At 38.1% G+C, this 24,869-nt stretch overlaps 1 protein-coding gene across 6 annotated transcripts in view; it reads left to right on the forward strand.

The window, feature by feature from the left end:
* The window catches only part of EDIL3 (EGF like repeats and discoidin domains 3), a 287,431-nt gene that overhangs the window by 224,931 nt on the left and 37,631 nt on the right, over positions 1-24,869 (forward strand). For all 6 annotated transcript variants that reach the window (XM_083816852.1, XM_083816851.1, XM_083816853.1 and 3 more), the window contains 2 exons: positions 26-170; positions 5,860-6,044. In XM_083816852.1, coding sequence (XP_083672978.1) covers positions 26-170; positions 5,860-6,044 — 330 coding nt within the window. The remainder of the gene's footprint in view (positions 1-25; positions 171-5,859; positions 6,045-24,869) is intronic.

A 24,869-nucleotide genomic window follows, 5' to 3' on the forward strand; every position in this document is an offset into this window, starting at 1 on the left:
TTATTAAGATGTCACTTTGCCATAGGTGTTCCGTGGAAACGTGGACAACAACACCCCGTACGCTAACTCCTTCACGCCTCCAATAAAGTCACAGTATGTCCGGCTGTATCCTCAGGTTTGCAGAAGACATTGCACGTTGAGGATGGAACTTCTGGGCTGTGAGTTATCAGGTGCGTTCTCTGCAATCACTGTGTCTCTGAGCATCACATACAATCATGAAATTGAAGAATCATACAATCATAAAATCATAGAACTATAGAGTAGTTTGAGTTGTAAGGGACCTTGAAGCCACCCAGTGCCACCCCCTGCCATGGGCAGGGACACCTCCCCCCAGCCCAGGCTGCCCCCAGCCCCATCCAGCCTGGCCTTGGGCACTGCCAGGGATGGGGCAGCCACAGCTGCCCTGGGCAGCCTGGGCCTGGGCCTCACCGCCCTCTGAGGGAAGTGTTTCTTACTAACATCTAATCTAAATCTACCCTTTTTTAGTTTAAAGCCATTACCCCTTCTCCTATCCCTACACTCCCTGACAAAGAGTCCCTCCCCAGCCTTCCTGTAGCTCCCTTTAGGTACTGGAAAGCTGCTGTAGTGCTGCTTAAGCAAGCACCACATTTTTGTGCCTGTGGCCTAAACTACCTCAAAGTGGTTTCACCACCTGGTGAAATGCAGTTGGCAGGCCTGAGTTTATCCTGGCAGAAATTTGTCTCTTTTTATGTAAGTTACATCAGCAAAAATACTTATCTAAATAATATGAGTGACAGAAGTGGATTGCAGTAGGACAGTAACAGGGATAGGGTAAAGTGGCAGCTACCCAGTATCGCATTGTAAATCTTTCTGGCACCAAAGCTGACCTGAGTCATTTCTCATGAGGACTGGGCGACCACACTGGTGCGTGTATGACATCCTCAGAGGTACCAGAGTGCTTCGGCTGCCTCTGAAGACCACTCATGCTAGAGGCAGAAGTATTTTGCTGGTCTGCTTTGGACAAGATTTCAGTTTAGATTTGTTCTGTGGGTTTCCAGCAGAAGCACGGATTGTATCATGTAGCAAAAAAGTAAATGAACAAGTGGAACCAATATAAACCCTCTTAAGGTTTGTAGTAGCAGAAGTTATAGCTCAAAAATATAAAGCCTGACCTCTAGCCACTCTCTGCAAGAACCGTGTTCCCATACAAATTCAGTAAAGCATGTAAATTTTTTATCTTTTTCAAGAGATCAACCTTTTACCAGTGGAAGCACTCCACTGAATTCATTTAAGAAAGATTTTTATGTGGCTGCCTGTTTACTGTACAAACAATATTCATCCCGTTCACGAATGATATATCAAAACAGCTGGAGTTAAATAATCCTCAGTCCTCTAGTGGCATCAAAACCAGATTCAGAAATGAAAAGTTAATGCATTAATCTCAGTGTAGCCCTTTTCCAATATAGATAGGTTTGAGAGTAAATAGAAAATTCTGTCTAGCTGCTTTAGTCTATTAGATTTTTTTTACGTCTTCCATTTCTGGAACTGCAATTTAGAGTAAGTCCTTGCCGGAATGACCAGGAATTGTTTTGCTCAAAGAACTGTGAAAGCTACTGAAGTGAATTAATTCCAGTGGTCTCCTAACAGTTTCAAGGTTGTCATTTCCTAGAACCCTGGGCAGCCAAGCCTCAGCAGAAGCATTTCAATCTTAATGAAAGAGGAGTATAATTATATATAACAGCAGACTAATACACTGTAATTCCAGGTGGTCTGTCTTTCTTAGGCAGAAAAACATGTTGAGATGTCTAGCTTCTTTGACAAATGCTGGTGCTTCAAAGGGAGTCACTACCAAAAGGACTGAGACTATGTTGCAGCACCAGATCATCCAAAAAGTTAATCCTTCCTTAGTACAAATATCATCAAAATGTTCAATATAATCTACTATAGACTCATAAATCCCTTTACTTGAAAGGACCCGTGGTCAGATCTTATTGAAAATCATGATCAGTGCTTGTATAGTTGGCCATCAGTAAATCAGGCATTAATTTGCATGGTCTTGTGTTCCTGCCTTGCCTGTGTTTTCCACATCTCTGTGTTGTAAATTCCTTTCTACCACAGGGTGTTCATTTATGGGGAGACACAGATCACAGCTACTGTTTATTAGAATGCCTTTATTCATTAAGCTGTTATTAGCATTAACATCAAACTTTCAACAGCAGATAATTTCACACAACATAGTCACTCATGCAATTCACTCACACTCAAACATCTGCATATGGTAGGCACTGCCTTCTTGCAGGTGGTCCACTGTTGATGCTGGTGTATTTTGGTGGCCATGGGCAATTTCAAAAAATTCCTAATGTTCTGAGTTTGTCACTTCTTGCAGAGGAAAGTTAGTCCCCAGCACTAAGCAGGGGACACTTGCACGTAGCATCTTCTGAGCAGGTAATTTTTTTCTTTTGGTCAGTTGTTTTCTGGTATATATTTCTCCAAGCTAACAATATCTAAAAGCACTTTCACACAAGGAGCCTTTTTAATATTTGCATTTAATATTAGATTCCCCTCCCCTTTTTCATATTCAGTAGTATCTACTCTGGAGAGGAATTCTATATTCATTAATAGTAAGAATTTTTTTAAATGTCTTGATTTTCAGAAAATAAAAAATATCACAGTGTTAACATTATAAACACAGATTTTGCTAGTTCTTCATGAATCCTCATCCAAGATAAGATGTATGTAGACCATCACATGCAGAAGCATTTTTGCAGTTTTGTCTCTGCTATGTTAGACATTTAATATTTCTGTTGGAGTGCTGAGCTTTTTTGAAAGAAGTTCTGTATGACAGCAATGTACAGGACTCAGAAGACTAAAATATTGTGCCATCAGAAAAGACGGCAGAGAATAATCTCCATGTGGATCCTTTCAATTTTCAGACCCTAATCCACACTTTCCCAGTGTTTAGGTTCCTCATTAGTTCACTGCTCCTTTTTCACTGGGGTAGGCCAAATAAGATTTCTCCAAACTTAAACCTAGATGGGTTTAAACGTACACAGTCACCAGTTACCAATTATCACAGGTGGTGATATTCAAAGCATCTGAAACGTTTTGTCCTAAGATGCTCCTCTGAGCTTAGCCACAAGTGTGTCTACATCAGTTCTCATTGATCTTAACAGGTTGTAGAAAGGGAAGAGGAGGTTTAATCTTTTCAAAGGAACAATATGAAGCAAATTGAAAGAACATGCAGTACAGTGGAGATGTCTCAAGGAGTTGTGAGCATTATTACAAATACACTTCTGTGACAGATGCCTATCTACAGACACAAAGTTTTGTAGCAGTTTGATGATTCTGTTGTTTGTGTTATCAATAAAAGCTCACCTCTCAAAAAATAAAAACAAAAAACAGTCATCATATTCCATGCAAGGTGCCATGGGAAGTGACCATGTGTGATCTGCTGCTGTTCTGCCACCCATAAACATCTAGGTTATCTGTTTCAGTTTTCCTTGTTCTTCTCACTTTCTCCACTTATTTGCAACAACCATCTTACTCCTCTTTTGTTTTTCATTTGGGGCAGATTAGAAGGAAGGCGGGTGTGAAATGCCATTAATTCATGCACGGATGCACAGACACACAAGCAGACACATCTGTTGTTTCATAAATCAATAATAATACTCAGAGAAGATAGAACTATTTTGATGGATTGGACCAGCACTGAAAAACAGTTTTGACAACCCATGTTTTTGTGTCAGAGCCTCCATCAGATTCCTTGGATGAAGCATTCCTGCTGACAGCCCTTGTGATCTTGGAGTGATACTTCAGAGTTGAATAATAAGCAAAATCCTTCTCTAAAGCAACAGATGAGTCTCTCTTATTTACACTATCAATTGCTCCCTCCTACTCCCAGGAAAATTGTTTTGTTGTTTTTAAGTAGATAGTTCCCTCAACAGGCAAGGCTTCACATTTTCCATTTTTGCCCTGAGAATCAGTTCTGAAAAGGTTTGTTGTTGTTTTTTTCCCCCCAGATTACCTCTGTTTTCTGTTTATTTTTGATTGAATATGATACATGCCAGTATTTCAAAGTTTAAATACGGTTGTTACTACATTAAAGAGCATGTTGTTATTACCCATCTCTTCTAATTTGCTCCTGCTGTTTGAACCCCCCAGGGGGCCTAGACTTACCTTCCCTGATTTGAATCCCCAATAATTCCACCTGATTCTGTGGTTAAACCAACTGGAGAAACAGAAAGTAGAATCTAACCAAAAGGTCTTTGCTAGGAATATCAAAGAAACCAAACAAGATTCAGATCTTTTAAATGAGGGCGAGCATACTGTGGAGAAAATGATCTTTTAAGAAAAAGAGAGCCAGCTTTGATATCTTGCTCAAATAAAGTGAAAAACAATATGATAGTTTTGAGTGTTTTTTTTTCAGTGGTCACACTGCTCTGATTTTATCAGGAGACACCAGCTGATACGGGTCATATAACTGCAGGAAAGTCTTCACAATTTACCAGTGTGCTTTAAGAGACACAGCTGGTGACTTAGCAAATGATTACCTGTAAAGAACCAGCCCAGTGGCTTGGGGTCCAAACATCAGGTGGAAAACTTTTGTCTTATAAAGTCAAGGTCCTCTCACCCACAGTCATCAGAGGGTGATGCACTCCTTGCATCAGCCCTAATGAGGTATGCTAAGTCCTGGGAACATTCTGACCCATTCAGTTTGAGTAAATTAAAATATTATTTGCAGGTTAACTGAGATAAGTCAGCCACAGATCTGAGTAGGATCACCGAATTTATGGAATGACAACTTTGGCACAACTGCACACATGCACATTTTTGATAGCTGGAGGAAAAATATTAAGGAAGATGCCTCTGTTTGTGTTCCCACAAATATCCATCCATCAATCATTGCTCCACGCAGTCCACTCTTCCTGAGCACTTTTCATCCCTTACTGTCAGTCACCTGACGTGTTTTTGTTTTGTTTTGCTTTGTTTGCTTTTAAACCTTAAAACCAGGCAGCTCACCTCCCTCCCTCACTTCCAGTACTGTTGTTACAGTGCTACCATCCAAGGTTGTCTCGTCTGTTGTCAGCTTCCCTCTTCTCTCTTCTGGATCTAGATGTGCTTTGTGTATTATCACTGTACTGTAGCAGGGCAGAGCAACATAGAGTCACTTATTAAATTGATGTTGTTTCTATTTGTTTTTGCTGTTGTTGTTTCATGGACACCCAAAGAAAGGAAGAAGCCCGAGATCTATCTTAAGCAGCAGTCAAAATAACTCAGTTATGTGGGACATCCACCTGGTTTAAACAAATAAGCCTATAACTATTTCTCCTACACAATTCTCTACTAATATTCTCCCTCCCTCGCAGACCTTATTCTATAGTCTTCCATTCTGCCAGCGTGTGTGGAGGCTTTTTTGTCTGGGTATCAAGTAATTGGAAAGTGTAGAAGGGCTCAGTGCTTGTTAACATTATACTTCAGTAATGGCATTAAGAAAAAATCATGTTTCCTCAGTACACAGGGGCATGGGTTTTGTGGCAAGGCATATAAATATGATAAAAATGAACTGATTAGGGGAAACAATATCAAGCTACTGGACAGGAAAAGAAAACCAAGATAAGAGACAAAAATATTTTTTTCTGTTTGTTTCCCTTCATAAATTTATGTGAGCATAAAATACTTTGAATTCTCTATCTTGTTTTCAATTCTTCCAAGGTAGTGTTGAAATAAAGTGCCTTGAATTGGCTATTTTTCATGTGTTTGTTTGCAGCTTCCCCCAACAATACTCTTGATTAAAGCCCTTTCTTTGAGAACTGCCAGTTTTCTTTTCCATAAGGGAAAAACCTAAACCACTTACAGAGATAAGTAGGTAGTGTCACAGATCTTATTTTGCTGTTCCAGGTTGCTCTGAACCCCTAGGGATGAAGTCGGGACATATACAGGACTATCAAATTACTGCCTCCAGTGTTTTCCGGACGCTCAACATGGACATGTTTGCTTGGGAGCCCAGGAAAGCTCGGCTGGACAAGCAAGGCAAAGTCAATGCCTGGACCTCTGGACACAATGACCAGTCCCAGTGGCTGCAGGTAAACTTTCACATAAAATTTCACAGGCATTATTCTTTGTGGTGCCAATATGGGGAAGATTTACTGGTTTGGGATTATTTTTTGCTCTCCATTGTGAGTATAACCATCCTGACCATGCCACGTGCAGATGAAGAAGCTATGAAAGGCTGCACAGATCTTCATGCTTTTGGTACTGCTCCATTGCACTGCTCCATTGCAGGTCAGATTGTGCAGCATACAGAGATAGCCAAATGTTGCAAGGTTCCCAGCAACCAGGAATATTCCTTTTTAAATGAACACAAATAGTGTTTGCAGGTCTGTTTCACTGGCTTCTCCACTGTTGAGAGAGGTTTTCTTCCCCCTTCTGTCCTTCCAAAGCTCCCTGGAAAAGCATATTTACCTGAGATTTGTGCACATGAAGAAACTTGGCCCGTAGAAATTATCTTTGTCTAATTGAGAATGCTCAAAGATTCATTTTGAGGCCAGTCTGAGGCTACTGAGATTGATTCAGCACATGAATTCATTATAAAGATGCATGCAGGAGATGTTTTCAGCCTGAGTGTGATTTATACAAGTCAGTAGTAGGCTAATGTGTAAGATTGCAATAAATCACCATATGGAAGCCTATTTGACCAGTTGCTGACACATTTACATTTTTTGAACTGTTGAAAATAGCAGTGTTTTGAATTAGCTGCCATTTTGCAGTGGAGTTCTCAGCAGGAAGCCTCAATAGTGCTAGACGTGGTACTAACCCCCTGCAATCTTTCTACATATAAATTATGACATATTAGCTTTTTTACCTACAGTTGCTAAGCAATTTAGCAATATGATTACTGTCTTTTCCCCAAGTTTACACACGTATAGCACAGAAGTATCAGTTGCCTTGTCTATTTAACATTTGAATAACTGCAGATCTTGGGATTTGCTGAAAGTTTTTTAGAGCAGCTTGTTGAAACCGCAGTTAGCAACTTCTGGAGAGGAGGAAGATTTTATTGCTGTGTTTTACGGTGGAGAAGCAGACGAAAATGTTTCTGCAAGTAAAAGAGAGGCTGTTTTATTGCATCCAGTTTTAGCCCCGTCAATGATGCCAAGAAACCAAGATTGTGCAGAGGCTCTGCAGAAATACCCTGTGGTGCATTATTCCTCCTGTGGGTGACAGTGGATTTTCAATTAACTACATATGGCAAGGAGCTGCAGAGTTAATTCTTATATTCTAAAATTTTCTGTTCTGTTCTAAGCCTCGCTGTAGTTGAACCTGCCTGAACCTGTAAATTTAACCTGGACCCCTGTGACCACTTGCTAGGTCTCTGTAAGTCCTTTGTCAGGCATATTTTTTAATCTGGTCAAAAATTTATCAAGAAGTATTTCTGTTTCTTTTTTTCAAAAGAGTATGATAATATTTCTTGTTTGAAGAAGACAGAAGACATTAAAATCACTTGTTTTTTCAGTGTCTAAACTAGACATTAACTTATACTATTAGCTGATTTATCTTAATTCAGTCCATGAGTAAAGATGAACTCAGATTCTTCAAGACTGGGTAACAGTTCTGTAAGAAAAACAAGCCTGTCATTTAAATTTGTCTGTTTGATGTTGTTTTGTTTGCTGGTAGTTCTCTCTTTTTTTCTTTCAAATGCATAATACTGTAACCTTTTAATGCACTGACTGCAATTTTATCATCATGCTGCTTTCACAGAATTTAGTCAAAATACATTTGTACGAAAAAGTATGTGAAAGCAAACTTATCTGCATGCCCTTTTCACTCAGCGATTACATATTGCAAGGAATGAACCCAATAGCAATTCCATGGTATCCTAAAACAGGCATAAAGTAAGGCACAGATTTCTGGATTTCACTAAAGTGGCTGTCCTACCAATGTGTTATTTCACAGCGTTAGCTTTACATGCCTTTTGAATTTTCTCTGCATGCCTTATTTGGTTTATCTTTTATAATTTTCACTAGAAAGCCTATAAAATTGGGTAAAAGCCTACTGAATGCCTTTAAAAATTATTGTCGTAATATGTGTTATGCGGATGAGTCAAACAGCTTTGTTCCAACTGGTAGTTATTTTGGGAGAACCTTGCCTAAATGCCGTTGTTATCAACTGTTCCTCTTCTTAAAAGCTTGTGTGCTGACATACACATCAGGGAGCCTGCTGTGATAATGGTTGCTGAGAGGTGATTGCATCATGTGCATAAATGCTACTTGCTACTTATGGGCAGTTCACAGCACTTTTGGATGAACCCTAGAGATAAATTCTTCTTTGTCATGAGCTAGGGTTGTTTTACTCTGTTTGTTTTCTCTCTTTCAAAAAGGGAAATTCTGAATCTTCTATTTATTTTAAAATGCAGTTACTAATAAGTAAGTTCTTTGTCTTGAAGTGTTTGGGATTGCTGCATCCATAATTTAGCTCCAGAGGCAGCTATGTGACTCATCACAGAGGCAGTGCATTTTCTTCTTTAAGAATATTACCTTATCAGTGCTGCAGTTGTTGGAAACCTGTTGTGAACTAAGCTCTACTCACTAGATGAGCTACAGGTTCCCTGCACAACACTTGTTTACATCAAACACTATCATTAGTAGAAGGAAAAGATTTTCTGTGGTATGGGGGAAATATGAGTGTGACAAGATGACCAAAGTTGTCATTTTCCAGCTCAGTCATAATCTGGGCACTAAGAGACATGGTTTAGTGATGGGACTCGGTAGGTCAGGTTGGTGGTTGGACTTGGAGGCCATTTTGAGTGATTGCCTGATCCTATGGGTGTGAATTCCCCAAGGTGCTTGCTTCAAGGGAGACACTTGCTGTTCCTGTAAAGATGCTGCTGCAAAAGCCATATATCAGTTACCTGGCCTAATTCATAGGGTAGGACCCTTCATTGACACAGGTAATCTGCCTCTTTATTGTCTCTCTACTTGTTGTAGTCGAAATCTGTGCAGGGTGGTGATACGGAACAATGCTGCTGTTCAGCAGGGTACCAAACCTAGTGGGAGTAATTAATTCCAGCAACCAGCTCTGCTCCTGAATGCACTTCCTTAGGGATTCCCTTCATTTTGGAGACACTGCTGAGAACTTATCTGAAATACAGTAAGAGAAAAAAAAAAAAAAAAAAGGTTCAGGGGAAGAGGGGAAAGGGGAAGGAGTTGGTGCTGAAATTTAAAAGAAGTAATGGTTTGCTTCCCATCATTATGTACAACCTTAACATAAACCAAGCCAGGTACAGCATTTTGGGTTAATTAGTGAAAAAAGGAAGAAAAACTTAAACACTTAAGAAACACTTTAAGAAACACTTAAATATTGCCTTAAAGTCAGCCCCCTTTCTCTCATTTTTCTGATTTGCTTGTCAGCATGATTTGCTACTTCAAGCCAGTTCACAGTCTTTTGCAAGAATTTCTTGGTGATCTGTGATGAGGCTGTTTTTCCAATTTTGGGAGTGCTTCTGTTTCTCCTGAGCACAATCCAGGACTGTAATTCCAGCCAGTCACCACACTCCCCATTTTTTTAGATATTTGGATGTGTTAAAGTACTTCCTGTCTTACGCCTGGAGTGGGGCACTGAGGCTGTGAAGATTATTGAAATGATTCCTTATCTTTCAGATGCTTGGTGACTGCTCTTGTAAACAAATTTTCAACCATTCCGTATCTCATTTTCCTAGCCAAGGCTATCATTCAAAAGAATTAATATTTTCCTTAAAATCCATCCCCACGCTACTATTAATTTTCTGCAGCTACGAATTATGAAGTCAAGATAGAGGCTTAAATCTGCTTTCATCTATTTGCTGTTAGTTAAAGGTTTGGTGTTTTTAAATATTTCCTACTTCTGCTAGACCGGCAGATACCATATCTGTCACCGTATTGATTTCCCACTCTGTGCCTAATGAGGACAGCAGCGCCTTGTGCTTTAATGCCTTTGCCCGTTTGTCCTTTGCCTGGTGCTTCAGCAAGTAATTTCTCTGATGCTGTTTCTCTGAACTGCTGTCCTCTGCAATATTGCTTGCAGCCGAGGCATCTCATTTCATTTGGTGTTTCCAAATAGCTGGAGTTTTCTTCTCCCCCCTTAACCATCTCCTTTACCTAAATTGTTTTGTATGTTATCTTAGTTCTTTCTAAGCACACAGACGTCTTGGTATTTTAAATTAAAATCAGTGAAATGCCGGGGGTTTTTTGAAGGTCCGTATCTCGACAGAGCACAGCTGGATGAAACGGATACCCATCTGGGAAACCTGCTGAGGTTCCTTTGCATATCTGCATTATCTTCAGGCCACCAGCAGCACTGCCGTAGCCTTGTGTTTCCAGTTGTACTTGAAACTTCAAAACAGTTTTCTCACTGCAAATTTGACTTTCACCTACGTCTTTAGGTTGCATTTTTTTTCCAACTTGATGTGCATGGAAGATAAACATGATACAGTTAATTCACAATTGTTTTATATTACTACCACTGAGCACTGATGATTTAAGAAAATCATCCTTCCTTTAAATAGTAGAGTGGAGCAACAAACAATGTCTTATTCTAATTTTCAGTCACTGATTGCATGTGATGGAATCAGATAAGCACTATTAGGAAGAAAACAGATGCTGATAAAGATAGCAGATTGCTGTGAAGATTGGCAAAGCAACTGTTATATATATACCTACATCTTTTTCAAATGTGATGATTGTTAGTAGTATAACATGTTTGGCTTGGGTGTTTTTCCTGGCAGCCTAATCTCCACCATTAGATAATATTCTCGTGATTTTTTCATCAACACCATTCAAAAACAGTTGTCTTAGTGCTGCAATTTGACTTATTCTTTCTGTTTAATATGTTATCATGTTTTCTACATCACAAAGTCACTTGGTTGAAAAAAAAGGCAGAATTGTATTCCAAATATTTCCTCACTTATTTTTATCAGCTTAAACTAGATGAATTTTTAGATGCCGAGAGTTCTGTAAGGTGAATCCTTCCCTTTTTTTTAATACGGGAAGAAAACACTTTTTTATATCATATTGATTAGCCTAGTTTGTTTTCATGGTGGTGTTCTTTCACTCAATCACAAAATAAAACAATGTTGTTTTCTGTCTTTCATGTGGTATTTACTACTACTCTATTGTTGCACCTGCTTCTTTCTCCTCTGTTGTGCAGTACTTGCCTGTTTATTATTAATGAATTCTGCAGAGGCTTGCCAGATAGAAAATCACTATACTGTAGCATTTATATATGCTGAAAACAATGCAGAAGGAGAAAATTATGTGAATAGTTTAATTATCTTTTGAATTGTATCATTAACAAAACAAATATCTCTACCAATACTGGTTAAAGTAAACAAGTAAGTGGTTTCTGTCTGGCCACCAGCTTAAATATTTTATTTTCATACCCACACTCTGGAAGAAAAAAAAAAAAAAAAAAGTTCAATGTCTTAATTAAGGACTTGAAATACCTCAAATTGGAATAGGATAAAATGTTAGTTTAAGACCAATCTAGTAATTAACTTAATGAGGAAATTACATGACTTCTAGAAGGCTTGGAGTGCTAAGCAGTATGTTGTGACTGGTCTTTGAAAGATAGAGAAGTATTCTGTGGGAATTGTAAGCTTAATCATAACATATAATAAATGAAGGGGATGAATCTTTCTCTGACGCTCCAATAAATCACAGTCCTCTCAAGCAGATCAGGAGAGGAACCAATGTTCTTTACATATACAGCAACAAAAGGTCTCTTGTTCTTCAGAAGCAAAGCTGGTATTGGTTTTTAATTACAATTTCTCACAGGCAGAAAAGTGAGTTTGTAGATTTCAGATAGGAAAAGGGAAGTTGTACAGAGATAAACCTTGCTCTGTACCACTCTTTTTATTGGGATGCTGAAAGATATTTACAGTCAATATTGGTTGTTTTATCTTTTCAATTCAAAATTATCTTCTTCTTTTCTTGTTGTTCTTGGAAAGGCAGTTTTCATTTTCTGCTTGAAATACTTAACTTGGACATTCTGTTTTAGCAACTCACTTTTGTTTTATGCTTACCTCAAAGAGCTTTCACAGACTGATGGTCCACTCAGTCTGTTAGTTCACAGCATGCAGCAACATAACAAGGCAGGCTGTGATTAAAGGATTAATATGGATCTTTTCTTTCCCATACTTTGCCAGGAGCTCACTATAGATATAATTACTCTATGAAAAGTGGCTAGTGATGGAATAAGGTGGTAGTGGAGAAATAGTTCCTAGTGATATAGTCAAAGGCAAAACCAGGTAGGGAGGGGTACCAACTACTAAATTGCACACTGTTAAATATACATACTTTGCAATGCCTAGGCTGGAATGCCAAGCAGGTCGCTTTTGGCCCATAAACCACGGACTTGCTTTCAGAAGTAGTTCACTGCCATTTGCTTTTGGGATGCTGTAGATTGAGGTGAACAGCAAGCTTTTTTTTTTTTTTTGCTTTTTTTTTTTTTTAAATCTAACAAATTCCTATGCTGCCAAAGTTTTTTTAATGCTAGCAACAAACACACATAACTTGGAGAAATGGTATTAAGAGATATACCTTGATTTCCTAGTCACAGTTATCTGTCAGCAAATATTTGATGGCCATTCTAGAGGTCAATCTCTAACCTAGTTTTTCCCCAAAATCAAGTTAAATTTCAAGTTAAATGCATTATTCCCATTAATAATGTTACTAAATTGTGCATTTCAGCATTGCCCTTCCTAAATTGCTTTTGACTTTGCAAAGCTCTCTTCTACAATTCATTTTATGGAAATGTTTATAGTAGTAATTGAATTTAAGCCTTGAAATTAAATAAGGCAGCATAAAATCTTAGTTTATTTTGGCTTTTCAATACTTCATTTAGGCTGTATTTTACTGTTTAGGTATAAAAGTCTAGAGCCTTGGTAAAGACATAGATTTTACTCTAACTGGCGAAATACAAGGAAGAGGATTATTAGAAGGACAGGAAAGATGCAGATCTTTGTTGCAAGGTGTCCAGCAAATAGGAAACAACTGGACATAGCATATTAATTATTTCCTGGTGCTTGGAATTCATAGCTTGACACCTTCACAGGCAGGTACAAGAGTCCATCTGAACTGTAAAGCAGCTACGATTAGGATATTATAGGAGAAAAACGTTTATTGCACGAATACTACCATGTCTTGCTTTGTTCAGAAGGAATTATTCAGAATTATTTCCTACTCCCTCTGTTAAGTCTTCTGTAAAAAATGAGGGGTTAACTCTCTGTTCCAGAGCATATCTTTGAAATACAACAAATTCATCACCACTAACAAAGATTACTTGAGAAGTTTCCATAAACAGTTGAATCATGTCTAGCTTTAAAGCATTGCAGGAGAGTACTGTCAGTTCCCTTACTGACTTGTGGTTATTTTCTGTATCACTCCCCTGCAGATGAAAGTTAAATTGAATTATGACCCATTTCCTATTACAATAACAGCTTTTGATCTTGCTTTAAAAAATCTGGAAGTGTAAGCGAAAACTCCCTCCTTGTTCTGAATTTTGATGTACGTAGCATCTGAGTCCTTTTGTTACTGTGTATTTACATTGGAAATTTTGCTCTTGCTTGATGCCAATAGCAGCACCATCTGAAAAAGGCATACATTAAATTTTAATGGAAAGATGTTAGCTTTTCATTGTTTTAAATTCCTGCCCATTTTACCTAGCTATGCTTTCCACTGATTTGAAATACTGTTTTCTCTCTCTGTGCAACAAAACTGTACTTTCCTTCCCCTCTCTTAAAATGAGAAAATGGCTACAGAGTTGGCTAGGTACGAGTACAGAAAGAAAGGCTGCAAATATGTTCCCTGTTCATGCCTTTATTCTTCCATGGCATTGTTTCAAAATAGAATCCACTTTTTCCAAATAAAACTGTTCATTGTTTTCATGGCTGCACCTGAATTAGTTTTAGGCTCATGCAGAATTGGACACAGTTTTCGGCCCACACATACTTTCAGTCTAGACAAGACAAAAGGATGACCAAGAAAATACAGATGAAGGAGAGAAACGAGCTGACCTTGGCAAGGTCAACTATCTTTTAGCAGCGAAAAAATACCTGCTGTAAAAACAGACAAGACAAAAGCTGATGCATGATGAAAGCAAAAGAGCAGTGTGGAACTGGGTCTAGTTCTGTTTTCTGGTATTAACTGGGCTGTGCTATTCTTATTAGCCCTTTATATAATATTTCCTAAATGTTATTTCTTGACTAAGCAAGGCACTTTTATATTTTCTTCATATATCTGTCAAGATCTTACAAGTAAAATATATCTTGGAAAGGCACTCTTCACTGAATTGGCCTCTCAATTTTGCATTCTTAGCCTTTTACTCTTGATACCAGTTTAACAGCTCTGTGAAGCTGTATTACAAGATTCTGGTTGACTTCAGAACTTTTTTCTTCGACATCTGCTATTCATTTTCTTATTCAGTTCCCTGCATAATGTAGATAAAGACAGATGGTTCCTAGCTTGGCAAATAGTGAATGGAGATCATATATATGTTTTTGTTAAGTAAATAATGAAATTGAGGCATAAACACAAAGAAGTTTTAATGACAAATAAACCTCAAATTAATGTAAACCTCAAAGGCAACTAACTACCCTGCAGCCTTCTTCAGAGAAGGAGGAAATGTGCTTAACCAGGCTGACATTTACCTAGCAGTAAGCAGAAAAATGAAACAGCCATATCCCAGCATGTTAAAGCCTCACATAAGAGTACGGACATTTCTCTTGCTGTTTCTGAATCTTAGCCTGTTCATTGGTTTTGTTGTGTGTTTTTCCCCAGTAACACCCCAGTGATAGTTTAGTGTTGGTTTCAGCATAATACTTAATAGCTTGGCTTTTTGTTTTTAGTTTCCGTGTTAACTCAGGTGTGTCTATATAGCAATGTATTGTGCGAGACCCTCTTTCCACCCTGCTTAATAACATCCATCCTGCTTGATCCTCAGGTAATGCAAGAGCAGTTTCCCTGTCAGAAAACATGACAGAGGAGAAAAATCTTAGCAGAAAAGGTGAGTTAGAGAGAAAGAGAATTTAAAAGGGAAATGACAGTAGACACAAAAATACTGCAGCTGAACATTTCTTCAATTATCTGGGTCTTGTTCAAAAGCACCTTCAGACTTTTAATATGTCGGAACAGGCTCTCGCAGGAGTTCCTCGCTGATTCTGAGCCTGTGTCTGGGTGTACAATGACGGACAGAAGTTGAGAGTTGGTCACTGGGCATAAAGACGGAAATAAAGGCAAATTTTCTCAGAATGAAGCCATAGTTTTTAATCTGTAATTCATCTTGGACATCTGGACAGAGCTGAGAAGGGATTTGAGTTGACAGTGCTTGTGCTCGTTTGACAGTTGTCCCTAAAATAAGTCAGAAAATGGATTATTTTAAAGGAATGCACGCTTTAAAAGTTTGTCCTGTGGATTACAATAACTGCCTGCCTAATTACATCCTATACATAACCAAGTGTTAATTGCTTTTGTTGTTGGAGTGATCTTCTTCGAAGCTTCATGTTTAATTAACCACAAGATATATTAGTCCTATTTCAACGCAGACTTTCTTTGTTGTATAATTAAGCAGAAAAATATTTTTACAAGTTATTTCTATATATAGCTCATAAAAGGAAAACACCTCTGTAAAAAGAACAGGTCTGTTTCTTCCAGAGACAAAAGTAACAATATTTAAACCCATCTTAGTGGGTCATCTTTGTTATGAGGTAATGAGAATTATGACAAACAAATACTGTTTTAAGCTAAGAAGTACTAAGAAAACTACCAGAATGTTTTCAAAGGTTTTACCACAGATGGTTAATGATCCCCATTTGGCAACATCACAAATGCTACAAAGGCTTGATACAGTATTTATAAATAGAGTAACAGACCCTCACCGCATATTCCTTTATCTGAATTTATTTTTACTGGTTTTACTTTGTGATATTTGTCTTGTTATTTGTCAGTTACATTGAATTCAAACATTGTGCTGTGGGTTCAGTTTTGTGTGCTTCTACATATTAGAGAGCATCCTGAACTTTTAAAAACCTCAATGTCGTGTTGCAGGAGTAGTTAAGATTTGCTTTTTTGGAGAGTACCAAACAGCTTCAGGTGATGTCTTTTTATGGAGCCAAAGAATGAAAGCAAGATGTTTTTAGAAGGTATTTTTGTTGTTGTTTGTTTGTTTGTGTTTTGAATCACTAGCTGATCTACATTGCAATACTGAGACTGTAAAACTCACTGACACCAAATTGGCAAAACATGGATGCCTCTACACTCCTACAACCAAAATGGGCTTCAGAGCATAGTGGCCTCATAGCTGAGAGCCACAGAGAAGTCCACCGGAGAAGAAGGCCTTGTTCTCAATGTCTCCCATTGACATTCAGCCCATGAAAGTTCTCCAGCTGGGCATGGAAGTACCATGATTTTTTTTTGTCCACACATAAGTATGCGTTGCATGTTAATACATGTACAATGAGTGTGGTGAACCTCAGTCAGATAATGTGAACACTACAATATTACATCCCTGACTGGATGGCACATCAGGAGAAAGTGTGCCAAATCCAATTGAGCTAATGGGACTGATAGCCTTACCAGCAGTAGAGAGGTGCCTGTTGACAAACGAATGATGCATTTGTTTTGTTCTTTGGACAAACTTGCCTGTTTCCTGTCTGCAGATCTAGCTCCACAGGGAGGACTGTTACACTCAAAATAAACCTCAGAGTGGCCTTAAAGCAGCTGCCAGTTTAGTTATTAGTTGTTGACCATTTTTCACATCAGCTGCCACCAAATTGTTTATTCTTTTCGCTTCCTCCAAATGTACATTGATATAAATTGCCAGACCAGAATAAGATTTGCTTTGTGTTCTGAAATACATCAAAAGGGGTTGTTTTCATTTGAAAGGAGCTTGGAAGTCTTGTTTTCCAAGGTTTATAGCAATAATTCATAGTCCTAGAAAGTCATTTGATATTAAAAATTAAATCTCTGTTTTATGAGAATTTAAGAGTTATTTGGGGGTTATTTGAGAGTTTCTACATGGTTCCTTTTATTTGCTTTATTCCCCATTCTGATATATGTGAGTTTGTGATGCTAAGGCAGTCTGACTCTATAGCAAGATATAAGCTAAATATTTTTTTGTAATGCTAAGATATTTCTTCATTTAAAATATACATCATAAAAAAACACTTGAGAATGAAGGATTTTTTTTGAGTATTTTGCGTGTCTGAATGACTGTATATCTGACTACATGTATATGGGGAGAGTGCAATCTTTTTCCACAATATTTTTTAAATTTTTCTTATTGCATTCCACTCTCCTGTGAAGCTGTCATAAAATGCTATCTGTTTTTAGTTCTGTTGAAACAATAATGACTCCTCCTACTGGGGCAAAAGAAGATAGATAGTGAAGGACCACAGTGTTGTATTTCTGACCCTCTGACAAGTCAAACTTCAAATGGAGTAATAGCATTCTGGAAAAAAAATGAAGCCATTGGAAATAAATGTTGTCATGTTGAATAAAATGTAAGCCAACATCTAACTCTGTGATTTAAAAAAGTCTGTCATCTATTATGGAAGCTCACACAGAAGGTGGAAATTGGGGCTAATCAATTTACATTGCAGTCCTCCTGCATTGCATGAGCCTTTCCATTTTATTTTGACTGAAATGAGAACTGAATTCTGGGAATTAGATTTTATTTCTTGCATTAAAAGATATAAGCAAGTTAAAGTTTAATGCACAAGAAAATAAATGAAAACATTAAAATTAATTATTCAAATTTAATCTGTTCCTCATTTTTAGAGACCTATAAATCTCACTTCAGCATTGCACTTCAGCCATTTAGGCTGTGTGGTCTTAAAAACTGGAGTAGAGACTTTCTATGAGGAGCTTTCTAGACAATTTGATCATCTGTCACTTTACATTGTATCACCCCTTTACTGCACAGATTAAAGAGAAATGCTTGAAAAGACAAGTCAATGCCACATTTCTAACAAAAGCAATGTTTATAAAATGCAGATCTCTTCAATGAACCCCACTTGATTTTAATCATCACATAGCAGGGATAAAAATAAAAACAGACACTTCTATAAGTTTGTTCCATTAATTAGTTTATTACACCAACTTCAGGACCACATTGCCCACAGAAGACTGTAGCAGCAGTTTGGTAGGGTTTTTACAGCTCAGGAAGAGGCATTAGCTAACCTATTACATTAACATAGAATATTTTATTTTTACAGAACAGTTAATACCCAAGATAAACAATGTCTACTTGAGGCAGAAGAAGAAGAAGCCAACTAGTACATATGGGTTCTGGTTCATATGTGGGTGGCTGAATGCTGATCTTTACTCTTTGAATTAAATATGAGAATTAATGTTGTGATGTTTCAAAACAAAGTACCAGAAGCACTACCCAGACTAGCAAAGTCAGTGTAAATACTGGTAGTTATTTCAATATGGTTTTGCCAGAGTATATGGGATAATGCCTGGGAGTAATCCATATTATGCATTGCAGTCACTAGTCATACACCTCCATGTTTGATATGAGACAAATCTTGGTATGTAACATAACAAAAAACAAAAAAAAAAGGTAATGCTGCAAAGAAATTGCACCATTGGGAATGGAATATGTGGTATTCTCCACAACATGAGAATTAAGTAAGGGCACATGAGATTAGCAGTCAGTATGTTTATAGAAATAAAGTAAACATCCCATATGCTGTGGAATTTTGTGGAGATCAAATATATAAGTAATCTCATCACAGATTCAGTAAATTCATGGAGGATAAGTGATTGTTCAGATACAATTTCGGAAAGTCCTTAAACCAACCAGATATAGGAAGGTCATTCTACCAGGGGCAAAAAGTGCTTTTTAGTTTTCCTAAGGTTTAGAGCTGTCACAAACAGGATACTGGGATCAGCTTTGGTCTGACTTAGTCCTTCTTGTTGCTGGAGACAGCACACGATCTTTGCTTCCTGACAGGATAAAACCATGAATATTTCTTTCTTAGAATTGTAGGCAGCAGTGGCTGGTAGCCATCACTGTCAGTTCTTCTGGAAAACATTGTCTATTTCTATTCTTTTAAAGAAAACTCATAATATTGTAGAATAATAGAATCATAGCACCATTCAGATTAGAAAAGACCTCTAAGATCATCTAGTCCAACCTTTAACCTAGTACTACTGACAAGTCCACCATGCTAGCACCACATCTATATGTTTCTTGAAGACCTCCAGGGATGGTGACTCAACCACTTCCCTGGGCAGCCTGTTCCAATGCCTAACAGCCCTTTCAGTAAAGAAATTTCTCCTAATCCAACCTGGATCTCCCCTAGCACAACTCCAGACCATTTCTTCTAATCTTAATCACTTGATGCTTGGGAGAAGAGCCTGATCCCCACCTTGCTACAACCTCCTTTAAGGTAATTGCAAAGTGCAATAAGGTCTCCCCTGAGCCTTCTTTTCTCCAAGCTACACAACCCCAGCTCCCTCAGCTGCTCCTCATAAGACTTGTTCTCTCTACATATGTTATGAAGCAATTAAGTATCTAAACCATAACTGCCAAAGCAAGGAGGAAAAAAAACCACCACCACCACCACCAACAACAAAATCTAGTAGCTAAAAGTACTTGCATTCAAAATTGCAGTGGGTATAAAATCTTTCCATTGACGGTGACTAGCAAGTACCACAGTGTTTGCCATAGCACAGAGCCCTATCATCCTTTCAGTGCCTCCTTTACTAATCTGTCCTTATTAAAATAATGTAAAGTGAAGACTAGAGAGGGGGACCAGGTTTGTGCAACAAGAAGCATATCCTCATTACAAGTGAGCGTTGACCTCTCTAGAGCCTATTCCACTTGCCACTTACAGGCTGTATGAACTGAGCATGTAGGAATTTTATGCCTTCTGCACCCCATTTCTTCTCTGTATTGCCCATTAGCGGATAATGAAATACTGCCCGCTCTATATAGATAAGGAAAGTGTGTGTGACTCAATATCACAGTTGAGTCTTAAGTGCTTGCACAGAGATTAAGTGAAAGGGTAAATGGTTAAGACAACTGGAGAGAAATATAGATAAAAGTTGTTTGTCTCACCTTGGACTTAACTGTACTGTCTTTCTTAATTACTTGGTTATACACTTGTTTAGTTCCCCTCCTGAGTTATATCTTAAAAAAAAAAAAAGGAAAAAAAAAAGAAAAAAAAGAAATGAACAAGGATACTTGAAAGTAGATACTTGATGATTAAGTAGAATTCATTTCCACCTGGAAAACAGTCATGTTATGAGGAATATGAGAGACAACTATAAAAAACAGAGCTCCCATTACAAGAAGTAGAGAACATCAACAGTGGGAGTCAGATTAATGAAAAAAAAAACAAACTACTGAGTGGTTTACACCATGCTTGATAGACCTGAGAAACTCTGACTAATGGTTTTGTGGCTGTGAGAGGTTGATTTGAATTCAGTGGCAGACTGGACAAGAACTCATTCAGCCCTTACAGGAAGAAAACCCTTTAAAATTACTAAATAGACAAAACACGTTAGACTGAAGGAATTCACTTACCTGAAAATTAATGGAAAATGCAGGTGTATCAGGCTGAAACTTATGTACTTTGTCTTTTTTGTCTGCTTTTGGCCACTTTTGGAGGCAGAGTTCAGGGCTCTTGGTCCAGCTTGTGCTCTTATGTCAGTCTTCTGCGGAGACATCTACCATACACACGAAGGGACGAGAGCTAGAGGAGAGCACAAGTCAAAACAGAAAAAAAATAATGTGAACAGGAATGTGGGGACAGAATAGTGATACTTCATTAATCTTTTTTTATTTTTATTTATTTTCTTCTGAGATCTCTGTGTAATTCTGTTGTTTGGAGAACTGCTTTCAAAAATTGCTCTCGTGTAGCTGGAAGTAAATCCTCAGTGCTTCGTGACAAACGGGGCATGTGCCTCTGTGTTGTGTCAGTCAAAGTCGTTTTCTGCACTCAGCTTGCATGACCTGGTTGTCTCATGAATAGTGACAAAAGACTGATTTATCAGCTACATGGATGCTGCTCTGATTTTATAGGACTTTCAGCTTTATTGCTGCAGAATCACATCCTGCAACTGTTTCTGCAATTTACAATAGAATTTACTCTGTTTTGTAATCCTGTGAGGATTTCATTCAAGTATGACTCCTTACTACGAACAGTTGCATCTGTATTTTTTAGCTGAATCTGTGCAAGTCACTGTCGCTCCATCTGTGTCATCTCTCTTAAAGAGAGTCACTTCCAAAGAGTAATTTGTGGTTTCATGAGATAACTGAGAGATACAGAATGAGCAGCGCTCTGGAGGAGGCTGTTCCTCTCCGTTGACTCTCTACTCACTGAGTTTACTCAATTAGTGTTGTTTAGAAGCCCACCTTTCAGAAAAAAGAAGTCAGGTGAGATAAGAGTACCTCAGCTTCCCATTTGATATTTTTAAGTTATTTTTATGTAATTATGCAACTGATCTGATTTCAGTATTCTTAGGGTAATAACTGGAATTATATTTCTACACAATAATTTAAATGCCAAGAATGGTGTTATTCCAGTATGTTCTCCTCTGAAATCACCAAATCACATTACCAGCTAGCCCTCAGAAAATGGAGAAAATCTTGGGAGTTGGCAGCCAGGGCAATTACCAGTATGGACAGATAATACAAAGTGTTTGGAGCTGTTTTAGCAGATCTGCTGGTTCCATCCATGACACTGTACTGTAAAGAAGTCCTTCAGGCACTGTCAGATGGCCAAGAAGGACTGCATTAGAAAAGTGTGATAAGTACCCAAGGTCTATAAGCATGTCTTCTTGTTTAGATTTTTACTTGTTTCATGTCAAGCACCGTATTGTATCTTTCATTAAATGGCTGAAGTAGCTTCAACATAGGATGAATTACCTATGTAAGCAATTAAGTGGGTAGCCAGGAGAACAACACATTTTGCTGTTACCTAATCATTTTACTATCAATATTTCTAAACTCTTCAGTTAACTTTATGTGTGAGAGTGTCAAGTGATCTTCACAATATTGTTTCTCTTACCGAGTAAAATTGAGCAGAGGAGTTTGCACTTTATAAAAGAATAAAAGAGCAGCTATGTAAATGGACAAAAGAGGGTTTTCCGTGAAAGGATTTTGAAGTGTTACTAATGGTATATGAAACTTTAAAGGTACTGACAGTAGCTTTGATTTGTATAAGTGACAATATTTTTCAGCCCGGTTAAATAAATGGCTGGAGAATAATTGGCAAGCTTGCTGATAGCAAGCTATGTACAAAAAGCTTAACTTACTGCAACATCCAAACATGTTTGTGGTACATTGATGAGTATGTAATCAAGGCATAGAACATAATTAGCTATGTCCACCATAAATGCTAGTGGGGAATGGAGGGCAGGAATAGAGATTTAAAATCTGATTACTCAAATCTGCCTGGCTCTTTTAGTACCAGACACTCTGTTATTAAATGCACTTGCCTTAATAACAGTTGTAAAATATCATTGTCAGAACACACTATAAAAATAGGGATGGCTTATGTAGAATTTGGTGTTCAATTATAAATGTCACAGGGAAAACAGCTGAGTGAATTTAGAAACATGAGCACTGTGAAAAGTACCGAAAAGTAACTTCATGAAGCGAGCTTCAATCTTTTGTGAGAGCTCACAGGAATCCTTCACTCAGATAGAACCTGAAACACGCTTCACTCTGCTTTGTTTCACACTGATCGAGGTGAAAGCACGTATTAACTGAAGCTCAGAGTAACAAAAACGTGTGATTTAGGTTAAGATATCATGAGATAACACAGAATGCCTAACTTTCCACTGAAACAATATAAGGTGGCTTAGTGGTTACGGGGGGTGGGGGGAATCTAATAGGGAGCAGAAGAGGCAGCAGGCAGATGCCATGCAAATAAAGACCTTGTCCACCCAGCAAAAACTAAGCAGATGCTTATAAATTGTCTGCTCCTGTCACCACTTGAAATAGTGGGGCACAGTGAGATGGAAAAAGTTATGTATTACGAACAAGGGAAGAGGAAAAAAGTGTTGCTTATAAGACTTTTTTTTTTTTTTTTTTGGATCTTGCATGGATGCTGCAAATTCATGTTTGATCCCTTATTTTGGGCTTAATCTTTTCATCACATTTATTCTGTATTACTTCTTGTACACATGTCCATATTAGTACATATTTATGCCAATATGCATTTTTACAAATTTCAACAAATACAGAAATACATATTTTTTTAATGTAACATTTCATAATAGCATTATCAATGCATTTTCATTTTATTTTTACTTCATTTTATACACATATAACAATTAGTACATTTATGTTCTCCATCCCCCATACTGAGTAAAGTCTAGCAGTGGCTGGCTCTGCTTTCTTTTGGTTTTGGTTGAGTGTATCTGCTCAGAGGTATATTCCATATATTCTATATTCTAAACAGTGCCCACAAACAGTGCCCAAGGGCTCTAAAGGATATTTTAGCCAGCTCTGCCTTTCTGAGAGCACCTGAGTCTGAAGAAGCTACTTGTTAAAAATTCAGGTTCCCATAGAATGACCTAGTGAGGAGTTCTGAGCACAAGCTCAATTACCCATTTCCACCAGCTTTGCAGACTGAAATCTTTCCCCATTCAGCTCACAACACTTCTGCAGGAAAAGTGGCTTGTCTGTTTTCCTTGGCTGGAGAATTAAGTTAGCAGGGTCTGAAGCTCAAAGTGACTGTGGCTGCTGCCAGCTTCCTCTGGGAATTAGGAACATATTGCAAGACCTCATGAGGCCTTCTTGAGCAGCTGCATTGCAGGGGATGAAGTGGTGTCTCTGTGGCTCTGGAGAAAATATGTAAGCCTTAGATGATGTTCAGATTCATCGATCCGATGTGTTGCATTATACTGGATGACACATTGCAGTCATGGACTGGTCACGTTGCCAGAGTAAAAATTAAATCAGTTATCCAATTGAGGGGAAAAAAAATGCTGTCATCTGAAGGCATATCTCTTTTCAAATTCATAGAGAGGCTTTGCTCAATAGCTGTAATCCACACCTTTGCACTTCTACAAACCACACCAAAATTGTGGGATTTAGAAGGGGAATTAGGGTATCCTGAGGTGCATGTTGATTTTATAATTTAAGTATGTCACTTAAAAGAAAGAAGAAAAAAGGGAAGAATCTTTTAAACATTTTACCAGTGAAAAGCAGCACAGGTGACGTACTCATGTTAAATGATAAGTCTGCCTTACTATAGAAAAGTCCAGTACAATATCCCTACTGTGAAAAATAATTCATAGTAAGATAACAGGAATATAGTCTGCCTTGAAACGGCAGCAGCCAGAATCATGTTGCCAACATCCTGCCAAACATCCTGCCAAAATTTTCATGTGGATATTACATCCCCTTAAAACAACCAAACGTCTGCATTCACACACCCTAGCCCTAGACCAGTGCCTTGCAGATGGACTTCCCTTGTCCAGGTAGGTATCTGCTGTCTCCGTGACTCTGATGCTCCTCTACCACAGCACTTTCCAAGTCCACGATGATTCATGAAAATCATGGGAAAGTAGAGGGCAGATATTTCTTCTTTATAATGCGAGGCGCCGCCCTGCTTTGGGCATGTACAAGTTGTATGCATGTTGGTTTGGAAGCAGTGCTCAATGCATCCGTGACAGTGGAGTCGTTTATTGCTAATCAGTATTTATCGCTGCAGCTAGGCAAACAATCTGTGATGTTTCAGCACTTCTGCATTTATGCAATCACAACGCAGCCAGATGTCAAGATTTTAAATCAGTCATGCTGCATATACTGTAAATATTCCACACTGATATGCATTTAAAGCTTATATATCAAAAGAGAAGCACAATTATGAAGCTCGAGGAGTCTACATTCACTAGCTCAACACACATAACTTGGGG

This window comes from Anser anser, assembly GCF_964211835.1.
Source record: "Anser anser genome assembly, chromosome: Z".
Lineage (NCBI taxonomy): Eukaryota > Metazoa > Chordata > Aves > Anseriformes > Anatidae > Anser > Anser anser.